Source organism: Dermacentor albipictus, unplaced genomic scaffold, assembly GCF_038994185.2.
Source record: "Dermacentor albipictus isolate Rhodes 1998 colony unplaced genomic scaffold, USDA_Dalb.pri_finalv2 scaffold_14, whole genome shotgun sequence".
NCBI lineage: Eukaryota > Metazoa > Arthropoda > Arachnida > Ixodida > Ixodidae > Dermacentor > Dermacentor albipictus.
In genome coordinates, this window is record NW_027225568.1 from 8,951,272 (window position 1) to 8,975,863 (window position 24,592).

Below are 24,592 nucleotides of genomic sequence, written 5' to 3' on the forward strand. Positions count from 1 at the left end.
TGCGATACATCAAACGAGGAAGAGCGGCACGAGAAGATAGAATAACGGTCGATTTAATCAAAGATGGAGTAGGCATAATGCTTGGAAAACTGGCAGCGCATTATACATACTGTCTGTCGACCGCAAGGCTCCCAGAAAACTGGAAGAATGCAAACATTATACTAATCTACAGAAAGGGAGATGTTAAAGAAGTGAAATACTATAGACCCATTAGCTTACTCCCAGTATTATATAAAATCATGGCTGGCTGGCTGCCTGGCAGCCAGCCAGAGAAGCTCCAGCCAACCAAGCGCCACGCAGCCAGCCAGCCAAGCGCCAGCGATGCAGACAGCCAACGAGGCAGCCAGCCAGGTAGACAGCCAACCAGGCAGCCAGCCAGCCAAGCGCGAGCCAGCCAGCCAGCCCAAAAAGTGGATAAGGTTTTGTTGATGATCGTGAGCTTAAAATTCCCCTCTTCCAATGCACATGTGCAGGCTTGGAGTGGCATCTGACACTGGCAATAGATGCCGAGAGTGAGTGGGGCTCTACTAATCCAGGTACAACCAAATTAGGAAGGCTCACTAACCTTCTACAAAGACACTCCCTTACGAGAACAGGAATTGGCCTCCCTGGTGCAGTATTCGGCCACCGCCTCCCAAATGATCCCTGCAATTCACGGACGGCCCTCAATCCCCAGCAGTTGAGGAGCACCTGACCAAAACGGCTTTCAGACCTCTAATGCAGAAGAGGGCGCTAAGAATCTCTGGGTCCGGACAGGCCGCTAATGGAAACTGACCCTGTCAACCTTTAATTGCCGAACTCTGTCGAGTGAGGCTAGCTTAGCAGGTCTTTTTGAGGAACTATCACACATTGTTTGGGATATAATCGCCCTTAGTGGGAATAGAAGAACTGGTTAGGATTACACATTGCTCAATAACGGACGTGTCCTGTGCTATACAGGTCTCCCAGATAAGAAGCAACGTGGGGTAGGATTCCTTATCTATAAGGACATAGCGGGCAACATTGACGAATTCTACAGCGTTAATGAGAGGGTAGCGGTAGTCATAATCAAACTTAACAAGAGGCAAAGAATAAAGGTAGTACAAGCCTACGCTCCAACATACAGTCACGATGATGATGTAGATCAGTATTATGAAGATGTTAATTAGCGATGAGGAAAGTGCAAACTCAGTATTCTGTAGCGATGGGTGGCTTCAATGCAAAAGTGGGGATAAGTTGGCTGGTGAAAAAGCGATTGGAAACTATGGCATTGACTCTAGTAAGGCTAGAGGAGATATGCCGGTAGAATTCGCAGAAAGGAATAAGCTTCGAATAATGAACACCTTTTCCAGGAATCGTAGCAACAGAAAGTGGACCTGTAAGAGCCCTAAGGGGGAAAAAAGAAAATTAACTTGATTTCATACTTTCTGCTGATCCCAGCATAGTGCAGGATGTAGAAGTTATAGGTAGGATTAGGTGCACTGATCAAAGGTTAGTGAGGGTTAGGATTCTCCTCAGTTTGAAGAGAGAAAGAGTAAAATTGGTCAAGAAGAAACAGGTCAACCTAGAAACAGTGAGAATAAAAGCAAATTCAGGCTGGTACTTGCAAAGATATGTGCAGCCTTAGAACAGAGAGATGATGGTGATGACATAGAGGTAATGAGTGAAATCATAACGAGGCTGGCTTCAGAGGCAGCAATTGAAGTGGCAGGCCAGGCACCAAGGCAACCAGTAGGAAAGCTCTCCCAAGTGACAAAGCACCGAATAAAGAAACTGCAAAGAATGCAAGTGTCCAACTCAAGAGATAAGATAGAAGTCGCGGAACTGTCAAAACTGATCAAAAAGGTAAAAACAAGTGATATTCGAAACTATAACGTGAGAAAGACTGATGAAGCCGTAAAATATGAATGCAGCCTCAAATCAGTGAAAAAGAAACATGGCATAGGACAAACCAAGATGCATGCACTCAAAGATAAGCAGGATAATTTCATCAGCAATCTCGAAGATATAGCGAAAGCAGTGGAAGAATTCAATACTGACCGGTACAGTATTCAGAGGAGTCAGGATACCTCAGTTAGAAACAGTAATGAGCTGGATACAGAAACTCCTCATATACTTAGCGATGAGGTCAAAAAGGCCTTCCAATACATCAAACGAGAAAAAGCGGCACGATAAGATAGAATAACAGTCGATTTAATCAGAGGGAGGAGGCATAATGCTTGGAAAACTGGCAGCTCATTATACAAACTGTCTATCGACTGCAAGGGTCCCAGAAAACTGGAACAATGCAAACATTATACTAATCTACAGAAAGGGAGACGTTAAAGAAGTGAAATACTATAGACCCATTAGCTTACTCCCAGTAATATATAACATCATGGCTGGCTGGCAGCCTGACAGGCAGCCACAGAAGCTCCAGCCAAGCGCCAGCGAGGCAGACAGCCAACCAGGCAGCCAGCCAGGTAGGCAGCCAGCCAGGCATACAGCCAGGCAGCCAGCCAGCCAAGCGCCAGCCAGCCAAGCCCAAGGCAGCCAGCCAAGCGCCAGCTAGGCAGCCATCCATCCAGGCAGGCAGCCAGCCAAGCGCCAGCAAGCCAGCCAAGCGCCAGGTAGGCAGGGAGCCAGGCAGGCAGCCAGCCAGCCAAGTGCCAGGCAGCCAGCCAGCCAAGCGCCAGCCAACCAAGCGCCAGGAAGGCAGCCAGACAAGCGCCAGCCAGCCTAGCGCAAGGCAGGCAGCCAGCCGGCCAAGCACCAGCCAGCCAAGCGCCTGGCAGGCAGCCAGCCAGCGAAGCTCCATCCAGACAAGCGCCAGGCAGGCAGCCAGCCTAGCGCAAGGCAGGCAGCCAGCCAGCCAAGTGCCGGGCATGCAGCCAAGCCAGCGAAGTGCCAGCCAGCCAAGTACTAGGCAGGCAGCCAGCCGGCTAAGCACCAGCCAGCCAAGTGCCAGCCAAGCAGCCAGCCAGGCAGCCAACCAGGCAGCCAAGCGGCGGGCAGGTAGCCAGCCAGCGAAGCTCCTGCCAGACAAGCGCCAGGCAGCCAGCCAAGCGCCAGGTAGCCAGCCAGCCTAGCGCAAGGCAGGCAGCCAGCCAGCCAAGTGCCAGGCAGCCAGCCTAGCAGGCAGCCAAGGGCCAGCAGGCCTAGCGCAAGGCAGGCTATCAGGTAGCCAGCCAAGTGCCAGCCAGGGAAGCAGCCAGCCAAGCAGCCTGCCAGGCAGCCAACCAGGCAGCCAGCCAGCTAGCCAAGTGCCAGGCAGGCAGCGAGGTAGCCAGCCAGACAAGCGCCGGCCAGCCTAGCGCAAGGCAGGCAGCCAGCCAAGCGCCATCCAGACAAGCGCCAGGCAGGCAGCCAGCCAGCCAAGTGCCGGGCAGGCAGCCAAGCCAGCCAAGCACCAGCCAGCCAAGTGCCAGGCAGGCAGCCAGCCGGCCAAGTGCCAGCCAGCCAAGCAGCCAGCCAGCCAAGCACCAGGCAGCCAGCCAGACAAGCACCAGGTAGGCAGGGAGCCATGCAGGCAGCCAGCCAGGCAGCCAGCCAGCCAAGCAGCAAACCAGGCACCCAGCCAGCCAGGCAGTCAAGCGCAAGCCAGCCAAGCGCCAGGCAGGCAGCCAGCCTAGCGCAAGGCAGGCAGCCATCCAGCCAAGCGCCAGGTAGGCAGGGAGCCATGCAGGCAGCCAGCCAGGCAACCAGCCAGCCAAGCAGCAAACCAGGCACCCAGCCAGCCAGGCAGTCAAGCGCAATCCAGCCAAGCACCAGGCAGGCAGCCAGCCTAGCGCAAGGCAGGCAGCCAGCCAGCCAAGCGCCTGGTAGGCAGGGAGCCAGGCAGGCAGCCAGCCAGGCAGCCAGCCAGCCAAGTGCCAGCCAGCCAGCCAGGGAGCCCAGCGCCAGCCAGCCACGCGCCAGGAAGGCAGCCAGCTAAGCGCCAGGTAGCCAGCCAGACAAGCGCCAGCAGGCCTAGCGCAAGGCAGGCAGCCAGCCAGCCAAGCAGCCAGCCAGGCAGCCAACCAGGCAGCCAGCCAGCCAGCCAAGCGCCAGGCAGGCAACCAGCCAAGCGCCAGGTAGCCAGCCAGCCTAGCACAAGGCAGGCAGCCAGCCAGCCAAGCGCCAGGCAGGCAGCCATCCATGCAAACAGCCAGCCAGCCAGCCAGCCAAGGCACACAGTCAGCCTAGCGCCAGCCAGCCAGACAGACAAGCGCCAGCCAGCCAGCCAGCGAAGCTCCAGCCAGACAAGTGCCAGGCAGGCAACCAGCCAGCCAAGCTCCAGGCAGGCAACCAGCCAAGTGCCAGCCAGCCAAGCAGCCAGCCAACCAAGCGCCAGGCAGCCAGCCAGACGCGCCAGCCAGCAAAGTGCAAGGCAGGCAGCCAGCCAGCCAAGTACCAGCCAGGCAGGAAGCCAGCCAGCGAGGCAGCCAGCCAGGCTGCCAAGCGCCAGCCAGCCAAGCGCCAGGCAGGCAGGCAGCAGAGTGCCAAGCAGCCAGCCAGCCATGTGCTAGGTAGGCAGCCAGCCAGCCAAGAGCCAGGCAGGCAGCCAGCTAGCCAAGCGCCAGGCAGGCAGCCAGCCAAGCGCCAGCCAGGCAGGCAGCCAGCCAGCCAGGCAGCCAACCAGGCAGCCAGCTAGGTAGGCATCCAGCCAGGCAGCCAGCCAAGCGCCAGCCAGCCAGGCAGCCAGCCAGGCAGCCAGCCAGCCAGGCATGCAGCCAGCCAGCCAGGCAGCCAGCCAGCCAGCCATGATTTATATAATACTGGGAGTAAGCTAATGCGTCTATAGTATTTCACTTCTTTAACATCTCCCTTTCTGTAGATTAGTATAATGTTTGCATTGTTCCAGTTTTCTGGGAGCCTTGCGGTCGATAGACAGTTTGTATAATGAGCTGCCAGTTTTCCAAGCATTATGCCTCATCCATCTTTGATTAAATCGTCTGTTATTCTATCTTCTCGTGCCACTCTTCCTCGTTTGTTGTATTGCAAGGTCTTTTTGACCTCATCGGTAATTATATGAGGAGTTTCTGTATCCTCTTCATTACTGTTTCTAACTGAGGTATCCTGACTCCTCTGAATACTGTACAGGTCAGTATAGAATTTTTCACTGCTTTTGCTATATCTTCGAGATCGCTGATGATATTACCCTGCTTATCTTTCTGTGCATGCATCTTGGTTTGTCCTATGCCATGTTTCTTTCTCACTGATTTGAGGCTGCATTCATATTTTACGGCTTCATCAGTCTTTCTCACGTTATAGTGTCGAATATCACTTATTTTTACCTTTTTGATCAGTTTTGACAGTTCCGCGACTTCTGTCTTATCTCTTGAGTTGGAAACTTGCATTCTTTGCAGTTTCTTCATTCGGTGCTTTGTTACTTGGGATAGCTTTCCTACTGGTTGTCTTGTTGCCTTGCCTCCCACTTCAATTGCTGCCTCTGAAGCCAGCCTCGTTACGATTTCACTCATTACCCCTCTGTCATCACCATCATCTCTCTGTTCTAAGGCTGCATATTTGTGTGGAAGTACCGGCCTGAATTTGTCTGCTTTTATCCTCACTGCTTCTAGGTTGACCTGTTTCTTCTTGACCAATTTTACTCTTTCTCTCTTCCAATTGAGGTGAATCCTAGCCCTCACTAACCTATGACCAGTGCACTTCATCCTACCTATAATTTCTAGATCCTTCACTATGCTGGGATCAGCAGAAAGTATGAAATCAAGTTAATTTCTTGTTTCACCATTAGGACTCTTCCAGGTCCACTTTTTGTTGCTACGCTTCCAGAAAAAGGTGTTCATTATTCGAAGCTTATTCCTTTCTGCGAATTCTACCGGCATATCTCCTCTAGCCTTACTAACGTCAATGCCGTAGTTTCCAATTGCTCTTTCACCAGCCTGCTTTCCCCACTTTTGCATTGAAATCACCCATCGGTTCAGTATACTGAGTTTGCACTTTTCTCATCGCTAATTCAACATCTTCATAAGACTGATCTACTTCATCATGATCGTGACTCTATGTTGGAGCGTAGGACTGCTTTTAATGTTTACCTCTTGTTAAGTTTGATTATGACTACCGCTACCCTCTTATAACGCTGTAGAATTCGTCAATGTTGCCCGCTATGTCCTTATGGATTAGGAATCCTGCCCTGTGTTGCTTCTTATCTGGGAGACCTGTATAGCAGAGGACACTTCCGTTATTGAATATTGTGTAACCTCATCAGTTCTATTATCACTAAGGGCGATTATATCCCAAACAATGTGTGACACATCCTCAAAGAGACCTGCTAAGCTAGCTTCACTTGAGAGAGTTCGGCAATTAAAGGTTGACAGGGTAAGTTTCCATGGGCGGCCTGTCCGGACCCAGATATTCTTAGCGCCCTCTGCTGCATTACAGGTCTGACCGCCGTTTTTTTCAGGTGCTCCGCAGCTGCTGGGGATTGAGGACCGTCGGTGAATTGCAGGGATAATTCGGGAGATGGTGGCCGAATACTGCACCAGGGAGGCCAATTCCTGTTCTGGTTAGGATTGTGTCTTTGTAGAAAGTTAGTGAGCCTTCCTAATTTGGTTGTACCTGGATTAGTATAGCGCCACTTACTCTCGGCATCTATTGCCAGTGTCAGGTTCCACTCCAAGCCTGCACATGTTGTGCACTGGAAGAGGTGAATTTCAAGCTCACCATCATCAAAAAAACCTTATCCATTTTTTGGCTGGCGTGCTGCCTGCTTGGTAGGCTGGCTGCCTGGCACTTGGCTGACTGGCTGGCGGGCGCTTGGCTGGCTGGCTGGCGCTTGACTCCTGCCTGCCTGCCTGCGCCTCTGCCTGCCTGCGCCTTTGCCTCTGCCTGCTTGCACCTGTGCCTCTGCCTGCGCCTGTCTCTGCCTGCCTCTGCCTGCGCCTGCCTCTGCCTGTCTCTGCCTGCGCCTGCCTGCCTCTGCCTGCCATCCGCCCTGCCTGCCTCTGCCTGCCGGCCTGCCTGCCTCTTTCTGCCTGCCTGCCTCTGCCTGCCTGCGTCTGCCTCTGCCTGCCTCCCTCTGCTTCTGCCTGCCTCTGCCTGCCTGCCTGTGCAGAGGCAGAGGCAGGCCTCCCTCTGCCTGCCTCAGCCTCTGCCTGCCTCCAGCCAGTCAGCCAAGCGCCAGCCTGCCAGCCAAGCGCCAGCCAGCCAGCCAGTCAAGCACCAGCCAGATAGCCAAGCGCCAGCCAGCCAGCCAAGTGACAGCCAGCTAAGTGCCAGCCAGCCAGCGAAGCTCCAGCCAGACAAGCGCCATGCAGGCAAGCAGCCAGCAAAGCGCAAGGCAGGCAGCCAGCCAGCCACGCGCCAGCCAGCCCGCCCGCCTACCAGCCAGCCCACCAGCCAGCCAGCCCACCAGACAACCAGCCAGCGAGCCCGCCCGCCTGCCAGCCCGCCAGCCAGCCTACCAGCAATCAAGCCTGCCAGCCAGCCTGCCTTCCTGCCTCAGCCTGCGCCTGCCTCTGCCTGCGCCTGCCTCTGCCTCCCTGCCTCTGCCTGCCTGCCTCTGCCTTTGCCTGCCTCTGCCTGCCCGCCTCTGCCTGCCTGCCTCTGCCTGCCTGCCAGCCTCTGCCTGCCTGCCTCTGCCTGCCTGCCTCTGCCTGCCTGCCTCTACCTGCCTGCCTGCCTCTGCCTTTTCTGCCTGCCTGGCTCTGCCTGCCTGCCTCTGCCTGCCTGCCAGCCTCTGCCTGCCTGCCTCTTGCTCTGCCTACCTCTGCCTGCCTGTGCCTGCCTCTGCCTGCCTCTACCTGCCTCTGCCTGCCTGCCTCTGCTTGCCTGCCTCTGCCTGCCTCGTTCTCCCTGCCTGCTTGCGTCTGCCTGCCTGCCTGCCTCGGCTGCCCGCCTCTGCCTGCCTGCCTCTGCCTGCCTGCCTCTGCCTGCCAGCCTCTGCCTGCCTGCCTCTGCCTGCCTGCCTCTGCCTGCGGGCCTCTGCCTGCCTCCCTGTGCCTGCCTCTACCTGCCTCTGGCTCTGCCTGCCTCTGCTTGCCTGCCTATGCCTGCCTGCCAGCCTCTGCCTCTGCCTGCCTGCTTCTGCCTGCCTGCATTTGCCTCGGCCTGCCTGTCTCTGCCTGCCTACCTCTGCCTTCCTGCCTCTGCTTCTGCCTGCCTCTGCCTGTACCTGCGTCAGCCTCTGCCTGCCTCCAGCCAGTCAGCCAAGCGCCAGCCAAGTGACAGCCAGCCAAGTCATCATCATCATCATCAACCTGGTTACGCCCACTGCAGGGCAAATGCCTCTCCCATATTTCTCCAACAACCCCGGTCATGTACTAATTGTGGTCACGCCGTCCCTGCAAACTTCTCAATCTCATCCGCCCACCTAACTTTCTGCCGCCCCCTGCTACGCTTCCCTTCCTTTGGGATCCAGTCCGCAACCCTTAATAACCATCGGTTATCTTCCCTCCTCATTACATGTCCTGCCCATGCCCATTTCTTTTTCTTGATTTCAACTAAGATGTCATACACTCGCGTTTGTTCTCTCACCCAATCTGCTCTTTTCTTATCCCTTAACGTTACACCTATCATTCTTTCCATAGCTCATTGCGTCGTCCTCAGTTTGGGTAGAACCTTTTTCGTAAGCCTCCAGGTTTCTGCCCCTTAAGTGAGTACTGGTAAGACACAGGTATTATACACTTTTCTCTTTAGGGATAATGGCAACCTGCTGTTCATGATCTGAGAATGCCTGCCAAACGCACCCCAGCCCATTCTTATTCTTCTGATTATTTCCGTCTAATGATCCGGATCCGCAGTCACTACCTGCCCTAAGTAGATCTATTCCCTTACGACTTCCAGTGCCTCGCTGCCTATTGTAAATTGCTGTTCTCTTCCGAGACGGTTAAACATTACGTTAGTTTTCTGCACATTAATTTTTAGACCCACTCTTCTGCTTTGCCTCTCCAGGTCAGTGAGCATGCATTGCAGTTGGTCCCCTGTTACTAAGCAAGGCAACATCATCAGCAAATCGCAAGTTACTAAGGTATTCTCCATTAACTTTTATCCCCATTTCTTCCCAATCCAGGTCTCTGAATACCTCCTGTAAACACGCTGTGAATAGCATTGGAGAGATCGTATCTCCCTGCCTGACGCCTTTCTTTATTGGGATATTGTTGCTTGCTTTATGGAGGACTACGGTGGCTGTGGAGCTGCTATAGATATAGATATCTCTCAGTATTTTTACATACGGCTCCTCTACACCCTGATTTCGTAATGCCTGCATGATTGCTGAGGTTTCGACAGAATCAAACGCTTTCTCGTAATCAATGAAAGCTATATATAAGGGTTGGTTATATTCCGCACATTTCTCTATCACCTGATTGATAGTGTGAATATGATCAATTGTTGAGCAGCCTTTACGGAATCCTGCCTGGTCTTTTGCTTGACAGAAGTCTAAGGTGTTCCTGATTCTATTTGCGATTACCTTAGTAAATAGTTTGTAGGCAATGGACAGTAAGCTGATCGGTCTATAATTTTTCAAGTCTTTGGCGTCTCCTTTCTTATGAATTAGGATTATGTTAGCGTTCTTCTACGATTCGGGTACGCTCGAGGTCATGAGGCATTGCGTATACAGGGTGGCCAGTTTCTCTAGAACAATCTGTCCACCATCCTTCAACAAATCTGGTGTTACCTGATCATCCCCAGCTGCCTGCCCCCTTTGCATATCTCCCAAGGCTTTCTTTACTTCTTCCGGCGTTACCTTTGGGATTTCGAATTCCTCTAGACTATTTTCTCTTCCATTATCGTCGTGGGTGCCACTGGTACTGTATAAATCTCTATAGAACTCCTCAGCCACTTGAACTATCTCATCCATATTAGTAATGATATTGCCCACTTTGTCTCTTAAAGCATACATCTGATTCTTGCCAATTCCTAGTATCTTCTTCACTGCTTTTAGGCTTCCCCCGTTCCTGAGAGCATGTTCAATTCTATCCATATTATACTTCCTTAAGTCAGCTGTCTTACACTTGTTGATTAACTTCGAAAGTTCTGCCAGTTCTATTCTAGCTGTAGGGTTAGAAGCTTTCATACATTGGCGTTTCTTGATCAGATCTTTCGTCTCCTGCGATAGTTTGCTGGTATCCTGCCTAATGGAGTTACCACCGACTTCCATTGCACACTCCTTAATGATGCCCACAAGATTGTCGTTCATTGTTTAAACAATAAGGTCCTTTTCCTGAGTTAAAGCTGAATACCTGTTCTATAGCTTGATCTGGAATTCTTCTATTTTCCCTCTTACCGCTAACTGATTAATCGGCTTCTTATGTACTAGTTTCTTCCATTCCCTCTTCAGGTCTAGGCTAATTCGAGTTCTTACCAGCCAAGTGCCAGGCAGCTGAGTGCCAGCCAGCCAGCAAAGCTCCAACCAGCCAAGCACCAGCCAGTTAAGCAGTCAGCCAAGTGCCAGGCAGCCAGCGAGACAAGCGTCAGCCAGCAAAGCGCAAGGCAGCCAGCCAGCCAAGCAGCAGCGAGCCAGCCAGCCAGACCGCCAGCCAGCCAGACCGCCAGCCAGCCAGTACGCCCGCCGGCCAGCCCGCCAGACAACAGCTAGCCAGCCAGCCAGCCAGCCTACCAGCCAGCAAGCCTGCCAGCCAGCCAGCCTGCCTGCCTGCCTGCGCCTGTCTCTGCCTGCCTCTACCTGCGCCTGCCTCTGCCTGCCTGCCTCTGCCTCTTTCTGCCTGCCCCCTCTGCCTGCCTGGCTCTGCCTGCCCGCCTCTGCCTGCCTGCCTCTGCTTGCCTGCCTCTGCCTGCCTGCCTCTACCCGCCTGCCTGCCTCTGCCTCTTTCTGCCTGCCTGCCTCTGCATCGCCCTGCCTGCCTGCCTCTGCCTGCCAGCATCTCCCTGCCTCTGGCTCTGCGTGCCTGTGCCTGCCTCTACCTGCCTCTGCCTGCCGGCCTCTGCCTACCTGCGTCTGCCTGCCTGCCTCTCCCTGCCTGCTTGCCTCTGCCTGCCTCTGCCTGCCTGCCTGTCTCTACCTGCCTGCCTCTATCTCTGCCAGCCTGCCTCTGCCTGCGGGCCTCTGCCTGTGCCTGCCTCTGCCTCTACCTGCCTCTCGTTCTGCCTGCCTCTGCTTCCCTGCCTATGCCTGCCTGCCAGCCTCTGCCTGCCTGCCTCTGCCTGCCTGCATCTGCCTCCCTGCCTCTGCCTGCCTCTGTCTCGTCCTGCCTGCCTCTGCCTTCCTACCTCTGCTTCTGCCTGCCTCTGCATAGGCAGAGGCAAAGGCAGGCCTGCCTCTGCCTGTACCTGCCTCAGCCTCTGCTTGCCTCCAGCCATTCAGCCAAGCACCAGCCAGCCAAGCGCCAGCCAGCCAAGCACCAGCCAGACAGCCAAGTGCCAGCCAGCCAGCCAATTGACAGCCAGCCAAGTGCCAGCCAGCTAAGTTCCAGCCAGCCAGCAAAGCTCCAGCCAGCCAAACACCAGCCAGCCAAGCAACCAGCCAGGCAGCCAGCGAGACAAGCGCCAGCCAGCAAAGCGCAAGGCAGGCAGCCAGCCAGCCAAGCGGCAGCCAGCCAAGCAGCAGCCCGCCAGCCAGCCAACCAGCCAGCCAGCCAGCCAGCCAGCCTACCAGCCAGCAAGCCTGCCAGCCAGCCAGCCAGCCTGCCTGCCTGCCTCTGCCTGCGTATGTCTCTGCCTGCCTCTGCCTGCCTGCCTCTGGCTCTGCTTGCCTGCCTGCCTCTGGCAACCTCTGCCTGCCTGCCTCTGCCTGCTTGCCTCTGCTCCCTGCCTCTACCTCTACCTGCCTGCCTCTGCCTGCCTGCGTCTGTCTCTGGCTGCCTGCGTCTGTCTCTGCCTGCCTGCGTCTGCCTGCCTGCCTGCCTCTATCTGCCTGCCCCTGCCTGCCTGCCTCTGCATGCCTGCCCCTATCTCTGCCAGCCTGCCTGTGCCTGCCTCTGCCTCTACCTGGCTCTGCCTGCCTCTGCCTGCCTATGCCTGCCTGCCTCTGCCTACCAGCCTCTGCATCTGCCTGCCTCTGCCTGCCTGCGTCTGCCTCTGCCTGCCTGCCTCTGCCTGCCTCTGTCTCTGCCTTCCTGCCTCTGCCTCCCTGCCTCTGCCTGCCTGCCTCTGCTTCTGCCTGCCTCAGCCTCTGCCTGCCTCCAGCCAAGCGCCAGCCAGCCAGCCAAGCACCAGACAGCCAAGTGCCAGCCAGGAAGCCAAATGATAGCCAGCCAAGCGCCAGCCAGCGAAGCTTCAGCCAGACAAGCGCCAGGCAGGCAACCAGCCAAGTACCAGCCAGCCAAACAGCCAGCCAGCCAGGCAAGCGCCAGGCAGCCAGCGAGACAAGCGCCAGCCAGCAAAGCATAACGCAGGCAGCCAGCCAGCCAGCCAAGCGGCAGCCAGCAAGCCCGCCAGCCAGCCAGGCAGCCAGCCCGCCATCCATCTAGCCCACCAGCAAGCCCGCCAGACAGCGAGCCCGCCAGCCAGCCCACCAGCCAGCCAGTCCGCCCGCCTGCCAGCCCGCCAGACAACAGCCAGCCCGCCAGCTAGCCCGCCAGCTAGCCCGCCAGCCAGCTTGCCTGCCTGCCTCTGCCTGCACCTGCCTCTGCCTCCCTGCCTCTGCCTGCCTGCCTCTGTCTTTGCCTGCCTCTGCCTGCCTGCCTCTGCCTGCTTGCCTCTGCCTACCTGCCTCTGCCTGCCTCTGGCTCTGCCTGCCTGTGCCTGCCTCTACCTGCCTCTGCCTGCCTGCCTCTGCCTGCCTGCCTGTGCCTGCCTCTACCTGCCTGCTTGCCTCTGCCTCTTTCTGCCAGCCTGCCTCTGCCTGGGTCTGCCTGCCTCTGCCTGCCTGCCTCTGGCTCTGCCTACCTCTGCCTGCCTCTACCTGCCTCTGCCTGCCTGCCTCTACCTGTCTGCCTCTGCCTGCCTGCCTCTGCTTGCCTGCCTCAGCCTGCCGGCCTCTGCCTGCCTGCCTGCCTCTGCCAGCCTCTGCCTGCCTGCCTGCCTCTCCCTGCCTGCTTGCCTCTGCCTGCCTGCCTGCCTCTGCCTGTTCCTGCCTGCCTCTGTGCCTGCCTCTTCCTGTCTGCATCTGTCTCTGCCTGCCTCTGCCCGCCGGCGTCTGCCTCTGCCTGCCTTCCTAGATAGAGGCATGCCTGCCTCTATCTCTGCCAGCCTGCCTCTGCCTGCGGGCCTCTGCCTTCCTGCCTCTGCCTGCCTCTGCCTCTACCTGCCTCTGGCTCTGCCTGCCTGTGCCTGCCTGCCTGCCTCTGCTTCTGCCTGCCTCTGCCTGTACCTGCCTCAGCTTGTGCCTGCCTCTGGCTCTGCCTGCCTATGCCTGCCTGCCTCTGCCTGCCAGCATCTGCATCTACCTGCCTCTACCTGCCTGCGTCTTCCTCTGCTTGCCTGCCTCTCCCTGCCTCTGTCTCTGCCTTCCTGCCTCTGCCTCCCTGCCTCTGCCTGCCTGCCTCTGCTTCTGCCTGCCTCAGCCTCTGCCTGCCTCCAGCCAAGCGCCAGCCAGCCAGCCAAGCACCAGACAGCCTTGTGCCAGCCAGCAAGCCAAGCGCCAGGCAGCTAGCGAGACAAGCGCCAGCCAGCAAAGCGCAAGGCAGGCAGCCAGCCACCAAGCGCCAGCCACCAAGCGCCAGCCAGCCAAGCGGCAGCCAGCCAGCCCGCCAGCCAGCCCACCAGCAAGCCCGCCAGACAGTGAGCCCGCCAGCCAGCCCACCAGCCAGCCAGTCCGCCCGCCTGCCAGCCCGCAGCCAGCCCGCTAGCCAGCCTGCCTGCCTACCTCTGCCTGCGCCTGCCTCTGCCTGCGCCTGCCTCTGCCTGCCTGCCTCTGCCTCTTTCTGCCTGCCTGTTTCTGCCTGCCTCTGCCTGGCCCTGCCTGCCAACCCCTGCCTCTGCCTGCGCCTGCCTCTACCTGCGCCTGCCTCTGCCTGCCTGCCTCTTGACTGCCTACCTCCCTGCCTCTGCCTGCCTGCCTCTACCTGCCTGCCTGCCTCTGTCTCTGCCTGCTTGCCTCTGCCTGCCAGCCTCTTCCTCTGCCTGCCTGCCTCTGCCTGCCGGCCTCTACCTGCCTGCCTGCCTCTGTCTCTGCCTGTCTGCCTCTGCCTGCCCGCCTCTGCCTGCCTGCCCGCCTCTGTCTGCCGGCCTCTACCTGCCTGCCTCTGCATGCCTGCCTCTATCTCTGCCAGCCTGCCTCTGCCTGCCAGCCTCTGCCTGCCTGCCTCTGCCTGCCTATGCCTGCCTGCCTCTGCCTGCCTCTGTCTCTGCCTGCCTGCCTCTGCCTGCCTCTGCCTGCCTGCCTCTTCAGAGGAAGGCCTCCCTCTGCCTGTGCCTGCCTCTGCCTGCCTCAGCCTCTGCCTGCCTCCAGCCAGTCAGCCAAGCGCCAGTCAGCCAGCCAAATAACAGCGAGCCAAGCGCCAGCCAGCCAAGTGCCAGCCAGCCAGCGAGACAAGTGCCTGCCAACAAAGCGCAAGGCAGGCAGCCAGCCAGCCAAGCGCCAGCCAGCCATCTGCCTGCGGGCCTCTGCCTGCCTGCCTGTGCCTGCCTCTGCCTCTACCTGCCTCTGGTTCTGCCTGCCTCTGCTCGCCTGCCTATGCCTGCCTGCCAGCCTCTGCCTCTGCCTGCCTGCTTCTGCCTGCCTACATCTGCCTCTGCCTGCCTGCCTACCTCTGCCTTCCTGCCTCTGCTTCTGCCTGCCTCTGCAGAGGCAGAGGCAGGCCTGCCTCTGCCTGTACCTGCCTCAGCCTCTCCCCCCTCCAGCCAGTCAGCCAAGTGCCAGCCAGCCAAGCACCAGCCAGCCAGCCAGCCCGCCAGCCAACCAGCCCGCCAGTCCGCCCGCCTGCCAGCCCGCCAGACAACAGCCAGCCAGCCCGTGAGCCAGCCGCCAGTCAACCAGCCGGCCTACCAGCCAGCAAGCCTGCCAGCCAGCCAGTCAAACTGCCTGCCTGCCTCTGCCTGCGCCTGCCTCTGCCTGCCTGCCTCTGCCTTTGCCTGCCTCTGCGTGCCTCCCTCTGCCTGCTTGTCTCTGCCTGCCTACCTCTGCCTGCCAGCCTCTGCCTACCTGTGCCTGCCTCTACGTGCCTCTGCCTGCCTGCCTCTGCTTGCCTGCCTCTGCCTTCCTGCCTCTGCCTGCCTGCCTCTGCGTCTTTCTGCCTGCCTGCCTCTGCCTGGCTCTGCCTGCCTACGTCTGCCTGCCTGCCAGCTTCTGCCTGCCTGGCTCTCGCTCTGCCTACCTCTGCCTGCCTGTGCCTGCCTCTGCCTGCCTGCTTCTGCCTCTGCCTGCCTGCCTGCCTCTACCTCTACCTGCCTGCCTCTGCCTGTGCCTGCCTCTGCCCGCCGGCGTCTGCCTCTGCCTGCCATCTGCTGCTGCCCTCCTGCCTCTGCCTGCCTGCCTCTATCTCTGCCAGCCTACCTCTGCCTGCGGGCCTCTGCCTGCCTGCCTGTGCCTGCCTCTGCCTCTACCTGCCTCTGGCTCTGCCTGCCTCTGATTGCCTGCCTATGCCTGCCTCCCAGCCTCTGCCTATGCCTGCCTGCTTCTGCCTGCCTGCTTCTGCCTGCCTGCCTCTGCCTGCCTGCCTGCCTGCCTCTGTCTCTGCCTGCCTGCCTCTGCCTTCCTGCTTCTGCTTCTGCCTGCCTCTGCAGAGGCAGAGGCAGGCCTGCCTCTGCCTGTACCTGCCTCAGCCTCTGCCTGCCTCCAGCCAGTCAGCCAAGCGCCAGCCAGCCAAGCGCCAGCCAGCCAAGCGCCAGCCAGCCGAGCGCCAGCCAGCCAGTCAAGCGCCAGCCAGCCAAGAACCAGCTAGCCAGACAGCTAAGCGCCAACCATCAAGCCAAGTGACAGCCAGCCAAGTGCCAGCCAGCTAAGAGCCAGCCAGCCAGCAAAGCTCCAGCCAGCCAAGCACCAGCCAGTCAAGCAGCCAGCCAAGTGCCAGGCAGCCAGCGAGCAAAGCGCAAGGCAAGCAGCCAGCCAGCCAAGCGCCAGCCAAGCGGCAGCCCGCCAGCCAGCCAGCGAGCCAGCCAGCCAGCCATCCAGACCGCCAGCCTACCAGCCAGCAAACCTGCCAGCCAGCCAACTAGCCAGCCTGCCTGCTTGCCACTGCCTGCGCCTGTCTCTGCCTGCGCCTGCCTCTACCTCCGCCTGCCTCTGCCTACCTGCCTCTGACTCTTTCTGCGTGCCCCCTCTGCCTACCTGGCTCTGCCTGCCTGCCTCTGCCTGCCTGCCTCTACCTGCCTGCCTCTGCTTGCCTGCCTCTGCCTGCCTGCCTCTGCCTCTTTCTGCCTGCCTGCCTGCCTCTGGCTCTGCCTACCTCTGCCTGCCTGTGCCTGCCTGTGCCTGCCTCTACCTGCCTCTGCCAGCCTCTGCCTGCCTGCCTCTGCCTACCTGCCTCTGCCAGCCGGCCTCTCCCTGCCTGCTTGCCTCTGCCTGCCTACCTGCCTCTGCCTGCCTGCCTGCCTCTACCTCTGCCTGCCTGCCTCTGTCTCTGCTGCCTCTGCCTGTCTGCATATGTCTCTGCCTGCCTCTGCCCGCCGGCGTCTGCCTCTGCCTGCCTCTTCCTGCCAGCCTCTGCCTGCCAGCCTATGCCTGCCTGCCTCTGCCTGCCTACCTCCTCCTGCCTGCCTCTATCTCTGCCAGCCTGCCTCTGCCTGCGGGCCTCTGCCTGCCTGCCTGTGCCTGCCTCTGCCTCTACCTGCCTCTCGCTCTGCCTGCCTCTGCTTGCCTGCCTATGCCTGCCTGCCAGCCTGTGCCTCTGCCTGCCTGCTTCTGCCTGCCTACATCTGCCTCTGCCTTCCTGCCTGTCTCAGCCTACCTGCCTCTGCTTCTGCCTGCCTCTGCCTGTACCTGCCTCAGCCTTTGCCTGCCTCGAGCCCGTCAGCCAAGTGGCAGCCAGCCAGTGAGTCAAGCGCCAGCCAGCCAGCCTACCTGCCTTCCTCTGCCTCCCAGCCTCTGCCTGCCTGCCTCTGCCGGCCTCTGCCTGCTTACCTGCCTCTGCCTGCCTGCCTCTGCCTGCCTGCCTCTGCCTACCTGCCTCTGCCTGCCTGCCTGCCTCTACCTCTACCTGCCTGCCTCTGTCTCTGGCTGCCTCGGCCTGTCTGCATCTGTCTCTGCCTGCCTCTGCCTGCCAGCCCGCCAGCGAGCCTGCCAGCCAGCCAGCCTACCAGCCAGCAAGCCTGCCAGCCAGCCAGCCAGCCAGCCAGCCTGCCTGCATGCCTCAGCCTGCGCCTGTCTCTGCTTGCCTCTGCTTGCCTGCCTCTGCCTTCCTGCCTCTGCCTGCCTGCCTCTGTCTGCCTCTACCTGCCTCTGCCTGCCTGCCTCTACCTGCCTGCCTGCCTCTGCCTCTTTCTGCCTGCCTGCCTCTGCCTGGCTCTGCCTGCCTGCCTCTGCCTGCCTGCCTCTGCCTGCCAGCCTCTGCCTGCCTGTGCCTGCCTCTGCCTGCCTCTACCTGCCTCTGCCTGCCTGCCTCAGCCTGTCTGTCTCTGCCTGCCTGCCTCTGCTTGCCTGCCTCTGCTCGCCTGCCAATGCCTGCCTGCCGGCCTCTGCCTACCTGCCTATGCCTGCCTGCTTGCCTCTGCCTGCCTGCCTGCCTCTGCCTGCCCCTGCCTGTCTGAATCTGCCTCTGCCTGCCTGCCTCTGTCTTCCAGCCTCTGCCTCTGCCCTCCTGCCTCTGCCTACCAGCCTCTGCCTGCCTGCCTCTGCATGCCTGCCTCTATCTCTGCCAGCCTGCATCTGCCTGTGGGCTTCTGCCTGCTTGCCTGTGCCTGCCTCTGCCTCTACCTGCCTCTGGCTCTGCCTGCCTGTGCCTGCCTGCCTCTGCCTGCCTATGCCTGCCTGCCAGCCTCTGCCTCAGCCTGCCTGCTTCTGCCTGCCTGCATCTGCCTCTGCCTGCCTGCCTCTGCCTGTCTCTTTCTCTGCCTGCTTGCTTCTGCCTGCCTGCCTCTGCTTCCGCCTGCCTCTGCCTGTACCTGCCTCAGCCTGTGCCTGCCTCAGTCAACCTGCCTCAGCCTGTGCCAGCCAGCCAGTCAAGCGCCAGCCAGCCAAGCACCAGACAACCAAGTACCAGCCAGCAAGCCAAGTGATAGCCAGCCAAGCGCCAGCCAGCAAAGCGCAACGCAGCCAGCCAGCGAGCCCGCCTTCCAGCCAGCCAGCCAGCCCGACAGCCAACCAGCGAGCCAGCCAGCCAGCCCGCCAGGCAGCCCGGCTGCGAGCCAGCCCGCCCGCGAGCCAACCAGCCCGCCTGCCAGCCAGCCAGCCTGCCAGCCAGCAAGCCTGCCAGCAAGCCTGCCAGCCAGCCTGCCTGCCTGCCTCTGCCTGCGCCTGCCTCTGCCTTTGCCTGCCTCTGCCTTTCCTGCCTCTGCCTACCTGCCCCTGCCTACTTGTCTCTGCCTGCCTGCCTGGGCCTGCCAGCCTCTGCCTATGCCTGTCTACCTCTGGCTCTGCCTACCTGTGCCTGCCTGTGCCTGCCTCTACCAGCCTCTGCCTGCCTGCCTGCCTCTGCTTGCCTGCCTCTGCCTTCCTGCCTCTGGCTGCCTGCCTGCCTCTGCCTCTTTCTGTCTGCCTGCCTCTGCCTGGCTCTGCCTGCCTGCCAGCTTCTGCCTCTACCTGCCTGCCTCTGTCTCTGCCTGCCTCTGCCCGCCGGCGTCTGCCTCTGCCTTCCTGCCGCTGCTGCCTGCCTCTGCCCGCCTGCCTCTGCCTGCCTGCCTCTGCCTGCCAGCCTCTGCCTGCCTGCCTCTGTCTTCCTGCCTCTATCTCTGCCAGCCTACCTCTGCCTGCGGGCCTCTGCCTGCCTGCCTGTGCCTGCCTCTGCCTCTACCCTCCTCTGGCTCTGCCTGCCTCTGCTTGCCTGCCTATGCCTGCCTGCCAGCCTCTGCCTCTGCCTGCTTGCTTCTGCCTGCCTGCATCTGCCTCTGCCGGCCTGCCTGCCTCTGCCTTCCTGCATCTGCCTGTACCTGCCTCAGCCTCTGCCTGCCTCCAGCCAGTCAGCCAAGCGCCAGCCAGCTAAGCGCCTGCCAGCCAGCCAGTCAAGTGCCAGCCAGCCAAGCACCAGCCAGCCAGGCTGCCCGGCTGCCAGCCCGCCCGCCAGCCCGCCCGCCAGCCAGCCCACCAGCCAGCCAGTCCGCCCGCCTGCCAGCCCGCCAGACAACAGCCAGCCAGCCCGTAAGCCAGCCTGCCAGCCAGCCAGCCTACGAGCCAGCAAGCCTGCCAGCCAGCTAGCCAACGTGCCTGCCTGCCTCTGCCTGCGCCTGCCTCCCTGCCTCTGCCTGCCTGCCTCTGCCTTTCCCTGCCTCTGCGTGCCTGCCTCTGCCTGCTTGTCTCTGCCTGCCTGCCTCTGCCTGCCAGCCTCTGCCTCTGCCTGCCTGCCTCTGCCTGCGGGCCTCTGCCTGCCTGCCTGTGCCTGCCTTTGCCTCTACCTGCCTCTCGCTCTGCCTGCCTCTGCTTGCCTGCCTATGCCTGCCTGCCAGCCTCTGCCTCTGCCTGCCTGCTTCTGCCTGCCTACATCTGCCTCTGCCTTCCTGCCTCTGTCTCAGCCTACCTGCCTCTGCTTCTGCCTGCCTCTGCAGAGGCAGAGGCAGGCCTGCTTCTGCCTGTACCTGCCTCAGCCTCTGCCTGCCTCCAGCCAGTCAGCCAAGCGCCAGCCAGCCATGCACCAGCAAGCCAGACAGCCAAGCGCCAGCCAGCCAGCCAGCCAGACCGCCAGCCAGCCAGTACGCCCGCCTGCTAGCCCGCCAGACAACAGCCAGCCAGTCAGCAAGCTAGCCAGCCCGCCAGCCGGCCCGCCAGCCAGCCAGCAAGCCTGCCAGCCAGCCAGCCTGCCTGCCTGCCTCTGCCAGCGCCTGCCTCTACCTGCGCCTGCCTCTGCCTTCCTGCCTCTGCCTGCCTCTGCCCGCCTGCCTCTGCCTCCCTCTGCCTGCCCCCTCTGCCTGCCTGGCTCTGCCTGCCTGCCTCTGGCTCTGCCTGCCTGTGCCTGCATCTGCCTCTTTCTGCCTGCCTGCCTCTGCCTGGCTCGGCCTGCCAGCCTCTGCCTCTGCCTGCCTGGGAGCCTCTGCCTGCCTGCCTCTGCCTGTGCCAGCCTCTGCCTCTACCTGCCTCTGCCTGCCAGCCTGCCTCTGCCTGCTGGCCTCTGCATGCCTGCCTCTGCCTGCCTGCCTCTGCCTGCCGGCCTCTGCCTGCCTGCCTCTGCCTATCTACCTCTGCCTGCCTGCCTCTGTCTCTGCCTGCCTGCCAGCCTCTTCCTCTGCCTGCCTGCCGACCTCTACCTGCCTGCCTGCCTTTGTCTCTGCCTGCCTGGCTCTGCCTGCCAGCTTCTGCATGCCTGCCCGCCTCTGCCTGCTTGTTTCTACCTGCCTTCCTCTCCATGCCTGCCTCTATCTCTGCCAGCCTGCTTCTGCCTGCCAGCCTCTGCCTGCCTGCCTATGCCTGCCTGCCTCTCTCTTCCTGCGTCTGCCTCTGCCTCCCTGCATCTGCCTACCTCCCTCTGCCTGTACCTGCCTCTGCCTGCCTCAGGCCCTGCCTGCCTCCAAGCAGTCAGCCAAGCGCCAGCCAGCCAGCCAAGCGCCAGCCAGCCAGTCAAGTGCCAGCCAGGCAGCCAAGCGCCAGACAGCCAGCCAAATGACAACAAGCCAAGTGCCAGCCAGCCAAGCACCAGCCAGCCAAGCAGCCAGCCAAGCGCTAGGCAGCCAGCGAGACAAGCGCCAGCCAGCAAAGCGCAAGGCAGGCAGCCAGCCAGCCAAGTGGAAGCCAGCCAGCCCGCCAGCCAGCCAGCCCTCCAACCAGCCAGTCAGCCTACCAGCCAGCAAGCCTGCCAGCCAGCCAGCCAGCCAGCCAGCCTACATGCCTGCCTCTGCCTGCGCCTGTCTCTGCTTGCCTCTGCCTGCGCCTGCCTCTGCCTTCCTGCCTCTGCCTGCCTGCCTCTGCCTGCTTGCCTCTTCCTGCCTGGGTCTGCCTGCCAGCTTGTGCCTCTGCCTGCCTGCGTCTGCCTGCCTCTGGCTCTGCCTGCGTCTGCCTGTGCCTGCCTCTCCCTGCCTGCCTCTCCCTGCCTGCCTCTGCCTGCCTGCCTCTGCTTGCCTGCCTCTGCCTGCCTGCCTTTGCCAGCCTCTACCTGCCTGCCTGCCCCTGCCTCTCTGCCTGCCTGCCTGGCTCTGCCTATCTGCCTCTGCCTGCCAGCCTCTGCCTGCCTGCCTCAGCCTGCCTCTGGCTGCCTGTGCCTGCCTCTGCCTGGCTCTGCCTGCCTCTGCCTGCCTGCCTGCCTCTACCTCTACCTGCCTGCCTCTGCCTGTGCCTGCCTCTGCCCGCCGGCGTCTGCCTCTGCCTGCCATCTGCTGCTGCCTGCCTGCCTCTATCTCTGCCAGCCTACCTCTGCCTGCGGGCCTCTGCCTGCCTGCCTGTGCCTGCCTGTGCCTGCCTCTGCCTCTACCTGCCTCTGGCTCTGCCTGCCTCTGATTGCCTGCCTATGCCTGCCTCCCAGCCTCTGCCTCTGCCTGCCTGCTTCTGCCTGCCTGCATCTGCCTCTGCCTGCCTGCCTGCCTCTGTCTCTGCCTGCCTGCCTCTGCCTTCCTGCTTCTGCTTCTGCCTGCCTCTGCCTGTACCTGCCTCAGCCTCTGCCTGCCTCCAGCCAGTCAGCCAAGCGCCAGCCAGCCAAGCGCCAGCCAGCCAAGCGCCAGCCAGCCAGTCAAGCGCCAGCCAGCCAAGAACCAGCTAGCCAGACAGCTAAGCGCCAGCCATCAAGCCAAGTGACAGCCAGCCAAGTGCCAGCCAGCCAAGTGCCAGCCAGCTAAGAGCCAGCCAGCCAGCAAAGCTCCAGCCAAGCACCAGCCTGTCAAGCAGCCAGCCAGCAAGGCAAGCAGCCGGCAAGGCAGGCAGCCAGCCAGCCAAGCGCCAGCCAAGCGGCAGCCCGCCAGCCAGCCAGCCAGCGAGCCAGCCAGCCAGCCATCCAGACCGCCAGCCTACCAGCCAGCAAACCTGCCAGCCAGCCAACTAGCCAGCCTGCCTGCTTGCCACTGCCTGCGCCTGTCTCTGCCTGCGCCTGCCTCTACCTACGCCTGCGTCTGCCTACCTGCCTCTGACTCTTTCTGCGTGCCCCCTCTGCCTGCCTGGCTCTGCCTGCCTGCCTCTACCTGCCTCTGCCTGCCAGCCTGCCTCTGCCTGCTGGCCTCTGCATGCCTGCCTCTTCCTGCCTGCCTCTGCCTGCCGGCCTCTGCCTGCCTGCCTATCTACCTCTGCCTGCCTGCCTCTGTCTCTGCCTGCCTGCCGACCTCTACCTGCCTGCCTGCCTTTGTCTCTGCCTGCCTGGCTCTGTCTGGCAGCTTCTGCATGCCTGCCCGCCTCTGCGTGCCTGCCCGCCTCTGCCTGCTTGCTTCTACCTGCCTTCCTCTCCATGCCTGCCTCTATCTCTGCCAGCCTGCTTCTGCCTGCCAGCCTCTGGCTGCCTGCCTATGCCTGCCTGCCTCTCCCTTCCTGCGTCTGCCTCTGCCTCCCTGCATCTGCCTGCCTGCCTCTGCCTGTCTCTGTCTCTGCCTACCTCCCTCTGCCTGTACCTGCCTCTGCCTGCCTCAGGCCCTGCCTGCCTCCAAGCAGTCAGCCAAGCGCCAGCCAGCCAGTCAAATGCCAGCCAGGCAGCCAAGCGCCAGACAGCCAGCCAAATGACAACCAGCCAAGTGCCAGCCAGCCAAGCACCAGCCAGCCAAGCAGCCAGCCAAGCGCTAGGCAACCAGCGAGACAAGCGCCAGCCAGCAAAGCGCAAGGCAGGCAGCCAGCCAGCCAAGTGCCAACCAGCCAAGCACCAGCCAGCCAAGTGGAAGCCAGCCAGCCCGCCAGCCAGCCAGCCAATCAGCCAGCCTGCCAGCCAGCCAGCCTACCAGCCAGCAAGCCTGCCAGCCAGCCGGCCAGCCAGCCAGCCAACCAGCCAGCCTGCCTGCCTGCCTCTGCCTGCACCTCTCTCTGCCTGTCTGCCTCTGCCTCTTTCTGCCTGCCTGCCTCTGCCTGCCTGCCTCTGCCTCTGCCTGGCTCTGCCTGCGTGCCTCTGCCTGCCTGCCTCTGGCTCTGTCTGCCTGTGCTGGCCTCTGCCTGCCTGCCTCTGCATGCCTGCCTCTGCCTGCCTGCCTGTGATTGCCTGCCTGCCTCTGCCAGCCTGTGCTTGCCTGCCTCTGCCTGCTTGCCTCTGCCTGCCTGCGCCTGCCTGCCTCTACCTCTACCTGCCTGTCTCTGCCTCCCTGCCAGGCAGAGGCAGGCAGTCAGCCAAGTGCCAGCCAGCCAGTCAAGCGCCAGCCAGCCAGCCAAGCACCAGACAGCCAAGTGCCAGCCAGCCAGCCAAGTGATAGCCAGCCAAGCGCCAGCCAGCTAAGTGCCAGCCAGCCAGCGAAGCTCCAGCCAGACAAGCACCGGGCAGGCAACCAGCCAAGTGCCAGCCAGCCAAGCAGCCAGCCAGCCAAGCGCCAGGCAGCCTGCGAGACAAGCGCCAGCCAGCAAAGCGCAAGGCAGGCAGCCAGCCAGCCAAGCGCCAGCCAGCCAAGCGCCAGCCAGCCAATCGGCAGCCAGCCAGCCCGCCTGCCAGCCAGCCCGCCAGCCAGCCCGCCAGCGAGCCAGCCCGCCAGCCAGCCAGCCTTCCTGCCAGCCAGCCCACCAGCCATCCAGCCAGCCCACCAGCCAGCCAGCCAGCCCGCCTGCCAGCCCCCCAGACAACAGCCAGCAAGCCAGCTAGCCAGCCCGCTAGCCAGCCTGCCAGCCAGCCTGCCTCCCTGCCTCTGCCTGCGCCTGTCTCTGCCTGCCTCTGCCTGCGCCTGCCTCTGCTTGCCTGCCTCTGCTAGCCTCCCTCTGCCTGCCTGCCTCTGCCTGCCTGCCTCTGCCTGCCTGCCTCTACCTGCCTGCCTCTGCCTACCTGCCACTGCCTGCCTGCCTCTGCGTGGCTCTGTCTGCCTGCCTGCCTCTGCCTCTGCCTGCCTGCCTCTGCCTGCCTCTGCCTGCCTGCCTGCCTGCCTCTGCCTGCTTTCCTCTGCCTGCCTGCCTGCCTGCCTCTGCCTGCCTTCCTCTGCCTGCCTGCCTCTGCCAGCCTCTGCCTCTGCCTGCCTCCAGCCAGTCAGCCAAGCGCCAGCCAGCCAGGCAAGCGCCAGCCATCTACGTGCCAGCCAGCCCGCCAAGCACCAGCCAGCCAAGCAGCCAGCTAGGCAAGCGCCAGGCAGCCATCCAGACAAGCGCCAGCCAGCAAAGCACAAGGCAGGCAGCCAGCCAGCCAAGCGCCAGCCAGCCAAGTGGCAGGCAGGCAGGCAGCCAGCCAGCCAGCCAGCCAGCCAAGTACCAGCCAGGCAGGAAGCCAGCCAGCCAAGCAGCCAGCCAGCCAGCGAGGCAGCCAGCCAGCCAGCCTGGCAGCCAGCCAGCCAGCCATGAGCCAGGCAGGTAGGCAGCCAGCTAGGCAGGCAGGCAGCCAGCCAGGTAGGCATCCAGCCAGGCAGCCGGCCAAGCTCAAGGCAGGCAGCCAGCCAGCCAAGCGCCAGCCAGCCAGGCGCCGGTCAGCCAGCCAGCCAAGCACCAGCCAGCCAGCCAAGCCCCAGCCAGCCAGCCAAGCGCCAGCCAGCCAGCCAAGCGCCAGCCAGGCAGGCAGCCAGCCAGGCAGGCAGCCAGCCAGGCATGCAGCTAGCCAGGCAGCCAGGCAGCCAGCCAAGCGCCAGCCAGCCAAGCTTAAGGCAGCCAGCCAAGCGCCAGGCAGCTAAGCGGCAGCCAGGC

The 24,592-nt window shown here is 61.5% G+C and overlaps 1 protein-coding gene across 1 annotated transcript; it reads left to right on the forward strand.

Moving 5' to 3' along the window:
- The first annotated feature begins 239 nt into the window (after positions 1-239).
- LOC135913453 (pneumococcal serine-rich repeat protein-like) lies at positions 240-24,579 on the forward strand. Its single transcript, XM_070528793.1, has 21 exons — positions 240-351; positions 474-512; positions 2,380-2,588; positions 2,632-2,791; positions 3,306-3,880; positions 4,106-4,551; positions 6,679-7,498; positions 7,637-8,123; positions 10,340-12,154; positions 12,255-13,127; positions 13,181-14,019; positions 14,073-14,600; positions 14,644-15,729; positions 15,771-17,237; positions 17,285-18,581; positions 18,635-21,636; positions 21,701-22,108; positions 22,180-22,977; positions 23,093-23,782; positions 23,874-24,265; positions 24,318-24,579. The coding sequence occupies exons 1-21, from the start codon at positions 240-242 to the stop codon at positions 24,577-24,579; spliced, it is 16,305 nt and encodes a 5,434-aa protein (XP_070384894.1).
- Positions 24,580-24,592: the final 13 nt, after the last annotated feature.